The sequence below is a fragment of the Delphinus delphis genome, chromosome 4 (assembly GCF_949987515.2).
Source record: "Delphinus delphis chromosome 4, mDelDel1.2, whole genome shotgun sequence".
NCBI classification, from domain to species: Eukaryota; Metazoa; Chordata; class Mammalia; order Artiodactyla; family Delphinidae; genus Delphinus; species Delphinus delphis.
Window position 1 is genome coordinate 40,400,382 of NC_082686.1, and position 9,395 is coordinate 40,409,776.

The 9,395-nt window shown below is 33.7% G+C and overlaps 1 protein-coding gene across 1 annotated transcript; it reads left to right on the top strand.

The window, feature by feature from the left end:
• Window positions 1-4,648: 4,648 nt before the first annotated feature.
• On the top strand, window positions 4,649-5,746 carry HTR1F (5-hydroxytryptamine receptor 1F). Its single transcript, XM_060009851.1, has one exon. It carries the CDS (start codon window positions 4,649-4,651, stop codon window positions 5,744-5,746), a length of 1,098 nt encoding a protein of 365 aa, XP_059865834.1.
• The last annotated feature ends 3,649 nt before the right edge of the window (window positions 5,747-9,395 follow it).

A 9,395-nucleotide genomic window follows, 5' to 3' on the forward strand; every position in this document is an offset into this window, starting at 1 on the left:
CCATTTAAAAAAAAGAAGTAAGCAGTTCAATCTATTGGATATTTGCCTCCATTTGAATATACTTATTACTCTATAACAATCTTTATTTTAAATAAAAAGTACTTTATAGATCTCATGACTAGAGTTATTAAGTAAAGTAATAAATACCTCATAGACAGTAAAATGGTGATTAAAGGAATGGGTTTGTTCCACCAACCATTTGTTATGTTTCATTGCAAAGGACTTCATTAAATCTCTATACCTCAGTTTTCTTACCTATGGAATGGGAGATAATAACTGTACCTACCTCATAGGTTAGCAGTGAGGATTAAATGGGTTAACATATGCGAAGCACTTAGCATAGTTCCTGCAGAATTAAACATTCAGAAAAGATAAATATTATTTTCATTCTAATTGGAGCAGCCAAGTTATGGGTTCTTACGAGGTCTTGATAGAATTGAATTTTGCTTTCTTGCCTCTCTACAATATTATTATTAAAGCTATTTGTTTATGACCCCCCCCAGGTTATTTACAATATAAAGTAAATTAAACTATGCCCCAATGAGCTTATAGTTTAACCTGAATGAGAATAATACAATTGGACATCAAGATCAGACATCTGAATATAAATCAACATTAGATTTAAAAAACTATGTGTAAGTGGAGAAGTAAAATGCACCATGTGGCTAAATCAATACATTGGCAAATATTCATGCTTAGTAAAGCCTGGGGAAGTTTTTCTCTCTTTGTTATTATCAAGAAGGCTACACATAAATGATGGGACTACAGGCTCTAATTACAGAATAATCCTATTTCCCAGTGAATACATTCAAAATACAGAATATAGTTTGAGGAGAAATGTGTGTGACATAGTCTATGTCTAGTAACCCAGAAGTGGTCCCTAGCACCATGAGGACTCATTGTGGGAACTTAAGATGTAAAGGAGTAAGAATCTGATTAGAGGCCATGTCTGAATTAATGAAGGTAGATGGTTTATTGAAATTCTGATTAAGTGGCAAGGAAAATAAGACAAAAAAAAAAAGGAACCCAACTGTGATTGGCTGCATTTGTATTCCTATTTTCTTTGTTTTCTACAAAAACAATTTTCAGAAGATTAATTAACTTTCTAAAGTTAATAATGGAAAAATTTCTTGTAAAATGCAGTAGAATTTATATGACACATTTTGGCTTATTCCCTTAGGATTAAGTACCATTTTATTGAGCCTAATTTAAATGCTACAGTGTGATACTTACAGTTAATCAAATAAGTCTTCTTCTAGAAGGGGAGTTAACATGTCTAGAGCAGGGAGTCCAAGAGCTGCACAAAGTCAGGATTAATAATAATCAGGGAGTATAATTGCTTTACAATGTAGTGTTAGTTTCTGCTGTATAACAAAGTGAATCACCTATATGTATACATATATCCCCATACACCCTCCCTCTTGCGTCTCCCTCCCACCCTTCTAGGTGGTCACAAAGCACCAAGCTGATCTCCCTGTGCTATGCAGCTGCTTCCCACTAGCTATCTATTTTGCATTTGGTAGTGTATATATATGTCCCTGCCACTCTCTCACTTCAGCTCAGCTTACCCTTCCCCCTCCCCATGTCCTCAAGTCCATTCTCTACGTCTGCATTTTTATTCCTGTCCTGTCCCTAGGTTCATCAGAACCTTTTTTTTTTTAGATTCCATATATATGTGTTAGCATACGGTATTTGTTTTTCTCTTTCTGACTTACTTCACTCTGTATGACAGACTCTAGGTCCACAGCAGAAACTAGTACAACATTGTAAAGCAATTATACTCCAATAAAGATGTTAAAAAAAAACCCAAAAAGGCTCAAAGATATTCAGCTTAAGTGGAAAAAACCTAAAGAAAATTTTAGATAGATTAAAAGAGACCTTGTTTTGAAGGGGAAGAAAAGCCAGATGGCAGCAAAGACAGAATTCTCCCTACCCTCTTCCTTTTAACTTACCCAGTACTGGCAGGCCTAAGTAACACAGCATATTAGCAATTTTGATAAGAAGGGACTGTAGCAGGAAAAAGAAACAGAGTTCTTTATAGAAACTATTGAATATTTACATTAAAAACTTGCTAGAATGATTCCACAAATGAATATTTCAGTAGAGGCTTATTAAAAGAGAGGTGTTAGGTTTAAACATACATGAAAAGCAAAAATTACAATTTAAAATAGGTGATTCATCAGCCTTCTTCAGCTTCTCAGTTTCAGAGGAATATTTTAGAAGAGATTGTCTATAAGCAACATAATCCATTGATTTGCTGCTACACCAAAATGATTTTGCTGCTCTCTTTAACTTCATAATCTAATAAAAACGATAGGCTGTGGTCCTGATTCTTCCTACAGTATGAAGAGGAGCCTATAAAATATATCCCACCCCCTTTCATGCAGGATGCATCCTTCTGTTAAGGACCTTAACCCTCCATGTTGCACCATGCAATGATTCTGCCCACTTTCACCATTTGACTGCTGGTAAAAAAGTATATTTTACTCTTTTCCAAAAAGTTTGAATCCTGTTTTATCTCTGATTATAATTAACACTTGTTTCTGCAAGATTAGCAAAATGATGACAATTGATGAAGTTCTGTAATGGGCACATGGATGTGTACTGCATTATTCTACTTTGTGTTTGAAAATTCTCAGAATAAAAAGTTTAAAAAAAAATAATCAGGGAGGCATCAGAAGAAGAGCTAGAGGAAGATCATTTATTTGAAAAACTCCAGGAAATAAGAATGTGAGAAAGAGAGATGCTGACAAAGTTGTACAGCAGAAATGTCAGAGCTGCTCTCTGACATTTATGAGAGGAACTCATAAAGGCTATAGCGGTGAAAGGATTAGACAAAGAGTTGAGGAAGAACTGTATTGATTACCTGCCAGAAACCTGACTCCTTGGACAAACAGCATCAGCATCATGTGGGATCTTGTTAGAAATGCAGTTTTGAAGGCCCTGCCCCAGATTTACTGAATCTCAAACTCCAGAGACTGGGACCCAATAATCTGTGTTTTAACAAGCCCTCCTGGTGACTCTGAGGCAAACAGAGTTCCAAAACCACTCGTTTAGAATTTCTAAGGAGATTGTAGCCTCCATTCTTTATCTGAAGTTGTCTTAGTTGCCCTTTACAAATGGGTAAGTGTTGATATAAATAACTTAGATATACAACTCCTTCTCAGTTACATATGGGACTATTTGTATTATGGGTCTCATGTATTCAGATTTCTTCTGTCACTCAATTTGCTTAGGAGAAAGCCATCAGCACCTGCCTTCAATGAATATGAGAAAAGAAAAATTAAATTTAGTACTGGTAACTCAAACACTAGGATATTAAATATGCTGCACTCCAAGTTTTTATAATATATATATACATAATCTTATATGTATACACACACACTTCATAAGAAGTATTTGATATAAAAATATCAAGTATTTTAAATTTTGTTCTATCAGTTCCAATTAGTAAAACATAACCACTTTAAAGTAAAAATAATTCAAGGAATATAGAGGTACAATAATAGTTATAACTATAGCTAAGAATGAAGTTTCAGGTTTCCATCTTTTCTCTGTCTTTTCCAAAGATGCAGGTAGCTACTAAAGAACTATTAAAGAAGGAGAAAAGTGCTGATTTTGGAAAATAACAACTATTTATAAAAACGATTAATCTTATTTAATTACACCCTAATTGCTCGTATTTGACTTGCAATTAAGTAATAACATGGACTGAAGTAAAAATTATAAGCCATGTTTGGAGGGTTCCCTTTCAAAAGTAAGGTTACATGGTCATTACGATGGCATCTTGTAAAGAATAATTTCCATTTCAGGGTGTGTGACGTTATGAGTTTTTCTTACTGGCAAGGTTCACCTCGTTCAGTGGTTTATTTCAGTCATATACGTCATTATAATTATGGGCAGTGTTGTATGGTTATTTGGTTCCAACTAGTTTTATTTCGTCTTTTTAAACCAAACTAACTACTTATAGCCACAAAGACTACTAAACACTCTGATATTTTCCTAATTTCATAAAATGATCATGGAATGCTAGAAATACACTAAAAATATTTTAATTTTGTTTATTTTTCTTTTTATAACCTTTATATCCTGATATAAAATACATTGAAAGTTCCTTTAGTCTCCACAAGCCCAATGAAAATGTTCTCAGTGTAACTAAGTACAAAATTGTTTATGATTTTGAATACTGCCTTTAAAATGATATTTTCTTATATTACATTATATAATGCACAAATATATACTAATGACACGTGCTTTTAAACTTTTTCTGCTGTAGACAAAGAGAAAAACATAGCTAATATTAATATAGGTTTTAAACACTTTCATAATAGTAAAGATTTTAGTGATAGGTTATTTTATGCATAAAAACTGTTTTATTTGAGCCCTATTTTAAGAAAATGTTTTTAAAGCTATTGTTTTTTACTGTTCTTATTGTATTTCTTAAATGTAAAGAAAAAGAAAATCTGCTATCTGAACTCCATGTTTTTAATCCATAGACTATTCTGGAAAAAGATACATGTATACTTTAAAAAAAATTATTCTGAAAGGAAGAGAAAAATCTTTGAAGCCTTCTCTGAACTGTTTTTCCTCTCCTTTGTTACAGGTTTCCATTCTTTCAGCTATATTAATCTTTTAAATCAAACAAAAAATGGATTTCTTAAACTCATCTGATCAAAACTTGACCTCGGAAGAACTGTTCGATAGAATGCCATCCAAAATTCTGGTGTCCTTCATTCTCTCTGGGCTGGCGCTGATGACGACGACCATTAACTCACTTGTGATCGCTGCCATTATTGTGACCCGAAAGCTACACCACCCAGCCAACTACTTAATTTGCTCCCTTGCAGTCACAGATTTTCTTGTAGCTGTCCTGGTGATGCCTTTCAGCATTGTGTATATTGTGAGAGAGAGCTGGATTATGGGACAAGTGGTCTGTGACATTTGGCTGAGCGTTGACATCACGTGCTGCACTTGCTCCATCTTGCATCTCTCTGCTATAGCTTTGGATCGGTACCGGGCAATCACAGATGCTGTTGAGTATGCCAGGAAAAGGACTCCCAAGCATGCTGGCATTATGATTACCATAGTTTGGATTATATCTATTTTAATCTCTATGCCTCCTCTATTCTGGAGGCACCAAGGAACTAGCCGAGAGGATGAGTGCATCATCAAACACGACAACATTGTTTCCACTATTTACTCAACATTTGGAGCTTTCTACATCCCATTAACATTGATTTTGATCCTCTACTACAAAATATATAAAGCAGCAAAGACGTTATACCACAAGAGACAAGCAAGTAGGATTGCCAAGGAGGAGCTGAATGGTCACCTTTTGGGGAGTGGTGAGAAAAGCATTAGACTGGTCTCCACACCGTACATGCTAGAAAAGTCTTTATCTGATCCATCAACGGACTTTGATAAAATTCATAGCACAGTGAAAAGCCCCAGGTCTGAATTCAAGCATGAGAGATCCTGGAGAAGGCAAAAGATCTCAGGCACAAGAGAACGAAAAGCAGCCACTACCCTGGGATTAATCTTGGGTGCATTTGTAATATGTTGGCTTCCTTTTTTTGTAAAAGAATTGGTTGTTAATATCTGTGAAAAGTGTAAAATTTCTGAAGAAATGTCAAATTTTTTGACATGGCTTGGATATCTCAATTCCCTTATAAACCCACTGATTTATACAATCTTTAATGAAGACTTCAAGAAAGCATTCCAAAAACTTGTGCGATGTCGATATTAGTTTAGAGAAGTTTATTATGGAAAGATTGGGGTTCTTTCGAGGTGAAGTAACTAAATGAATGATAAAGAATAAAACATTTAGAAGGACATAAATTAAAGCCACTAGAATATTAATATATATTTTAATAGCAAATACATATAAAATGTATTGATTTAAAGACTTTTTTGACCATTATTCTAGAGTATGTGAAATTAGAAAATAATTTATTGTTTATAAACAATATTTTGCCTATGCAATGTCCCTAAAAACTAACTGGAAATATATATATATATATATATATATATATATATATATATATATATATATAATTATTAACAGTGATTTTTCAGGTTTATATCTTATAACAACTACAGAAGAATTTTCAGTTAACAACATACCTCCATCCATAATTTCTACATAATCTTATTGTTTTATTATATGATTCTATTATTTTATAGACAAGATAAAATTCACCACAAAGCACACATTTCTCCTACCTAACCACTCTTGTCCCCTCTCCATCTTACCCTAGGCAAAATAGGAGGGGAGAAGGAGCTAAAAAAAAAGACTCTTACTTAGTGTGACCAGAGGAAACATAAAAGTCAGAGGTTGATACTGTCTTTGTATTTTGATAGTAAGGAGTAATCATAAAATGAGCTAGGTACTGCAAAATAATTCTGGATACTGAACTTGTACATATTTACCATATTCTTTTTGTTTAATATGAATTCCTAGAAGAATATTTTCTTAATCATATATTATCAACATTTGAAATCAAAGCCTTACCCTAGTAGAAATAACTCAGGGAGGGTCTGGGGGTGGTGTTCTAATTTTGCCATGTTTAGGAATCAAATTTAAGGCACTAAGTACCCTATGTTACTTGCCATAGATATTATATGCCTGACTTTAAAAAATATATAAGATATGTTTCATTTCTGTTAATGTTAATAGGCTTAGTTACTAACTAAAATGTCTGTGATACTTTGTACTTCAGCAGCTATTTCCCTTTTATTAGAGAGAATGTGGTAGGGATTCTTAGACTTTTCACTGACTTCAAAAAAGTCTCTAGTTTTCCAACTGATAGAAATGAATAAGCAAAGATGACTATTATACTAATTATATATATTATATATGTATATATCTCCCAGTTGGTCACTCCACAAGTTCAGTGAGCCAAAGCAATTTCCTAAGTTTATCTACCATATTTATATAGGGATTTGAAAATAAAAGAACCATGCTTCTGAGAAGATTTCATTTCATTTGAACCAGCAAGGTCATATACCACCTTTTAATCCTACCATCAACCAAAATCATTTGAAAAAACAATACATTCCCTTTTATTCTAAGCTGTACCTTCATGTGTATTCTAAATATTCTTTCCCAGTGGGATGCTTAAGAGTACATTACATCAATTTTTTATGTATCAATGACACATTACTCTCAATCTAACAAATATTTACAGAACTTTAATTTTATATAAGGCATTGAGATGTACTCTCAATGTATAGAAGATGTATAGAAGATACGGGAAATAATAAAATACTGTTTCTTCCTTTAACATGTTTACAATCTAAAAGGTGAAACAAATAAAAATATGAACACTATAATAGAAAAGAAAAAACAAAGATCAGCATGGAGGTTGTTTACATTTTTATGATGATTCAAAGGAAACACTGATCACATCTAGTTGAGAAAAATCAGGAAATTTTTGTAAAGAATGTATCTAAAATGGATATTTAATGAACAGCATTTGAGCAAGAGATTTGGAAGAGCATACCTCAGGTGGTGGCAACATAAAGATTTCAGACTGCATCCTGCAAGCATTTGACAGGACATGATCATAAAATAGCAATAAGTTGGGCAGCTATTTAGAATGACAGTAGAAGAGCTTAAAAGAGAAACTGGCCATTATTGTGGCTGACTCTGAATGTCAGCAAAGGAAGTCTATAGTCAATTTGGTTGCTGTCTGTCAATGAGTGGTCACTGATGTTTTGTAGCAGAAATAATACAAGTTTAGGGCAATTCTAGAGAAAAAATCTGAGTGGATTTGAGCAGAGAGAGTATTGGACATAATAACTTCTTGTTAGAAAGCAATTATTAATCTGGGCAAGAGGTGATAAAGTCCTGAACTTGATTCTGGCAATGGGAATGTAAAGGAAGAAATAGATGAGAGGTATTGTGGAGGTAGAATCTGCAGGTTATAGCAAATACGTTAATAAGCAGGCAGACAGACAGAAAGACATGAGTCACTAAGATAACTAGTTCTCAACTGAAATGAGGAACTCAAGAGAAGGGGCCTATTGGTGCAAAGGTGACTTTTCTTTTGGGTATGCTAAGCACATAAAGACATGTCAGAGCTCACAGGCACTTCCTGAGCAGTCTGGTCCAAGCAAAACTAACAAGTAGATGAGATTTATCTAAGGCTCCTGCAAGTTCTTTTGTCGTCTTCTCTTTATTTCCCAGGGCCCGTGTGCTGTGTTGACAGTCCAAAGTTTGTTTGAGACCCTATCATTCTCTACTTATTTCTCTTTCTCCTTCTCACCAAAATTTGATTCTGTGATTTATTTACCCAAAGGCCTTGCTAAAGTTAAAATAATCTGTTAAATTAATTTATTTACACTCACCTCAGGAATGTATATATTTATATTGGAGAACCCTAAGAGACACAGTCCATCAACCCAAAGGAAGAATTCTCAAGCAGGGTGAGGCTCACCCAAACATACATACTACCCTCTACTCTGAGTTGGACTGAAGCTCAAATCTAGGAAAATAATACTCTAAGTGACAGGGAAGTCAGATTCTCCTTTAGAGCTCTCTGGAGAATCAAGTTTATTATTTCTTTGTGTTTAAAGCATTTTTTTAATCCAAGGGGGGTCACAACACATTACAGTAATTATCACTTCATCTATGGGTTTTCCCCATATGCTGAAGATACAGATCATGCCATTCCTCATGAACTGATATGAGTGATTTCTCTTTAATAGATTTAAAGGGTAGGAATGTAGGGGCTAATAATCTGTAATTTGGACTGTTAAAAAAAATTTATGAAGAACAGATTGCATATAACATGATATGCTTCTCTGAATACCTACGATTTATTCTCTCAATGAAATTTTTCCAAGTTACTAAAAGCTGAAGATTTCTACTGAAGAAAATAAATTTTCACATCCATAACGAATGTAACAATTTAATAATGCATATATTTAACGATAAAGTAGAAGAAAATATATAAATATCATAGAAAGTGGTTAAATATTAGATAATGAAGGTTAACTTCCTGCTATAATTTTAAATAGACCAGCACCAGAAAAGTAAGTGGAGGATTTGGTTTTGCTCTGCTTCTTCTAAGTATTTTCAAATGAAGGATGTGTAAATGACAAGGTCAAAACACCAAAGAAGAGATAGGATATCAAACTACTGAATACTAAATTCAGTCCAATATATCTATCATTTGGCATAGCTATGTACAAATCATGTTTGAAAATTCACTTCTGTTTATGAAATATGGTCTTTTTTATAGGGTTGGGATGGGAATATGGATTCTCCGCCCTAATTTTTTGTTTGTTTTGTTTCGTTTCACAATAGACGCCCCCAGGGTCAAATCCATAGCATCAACAGTTTATCCAGGTAATGGCAGTTGATGGGTCAGCCCTTAAGTAGGATGAATTTC

Coding starts and splice junctions, on each gene's coding strand:
- HTR1F (XM_060009851.1), top strand. CDS start 4,649: ATGGATTTCTTAAACTCATCTGATCAAAACTTGACCTCGGAAGAACTG.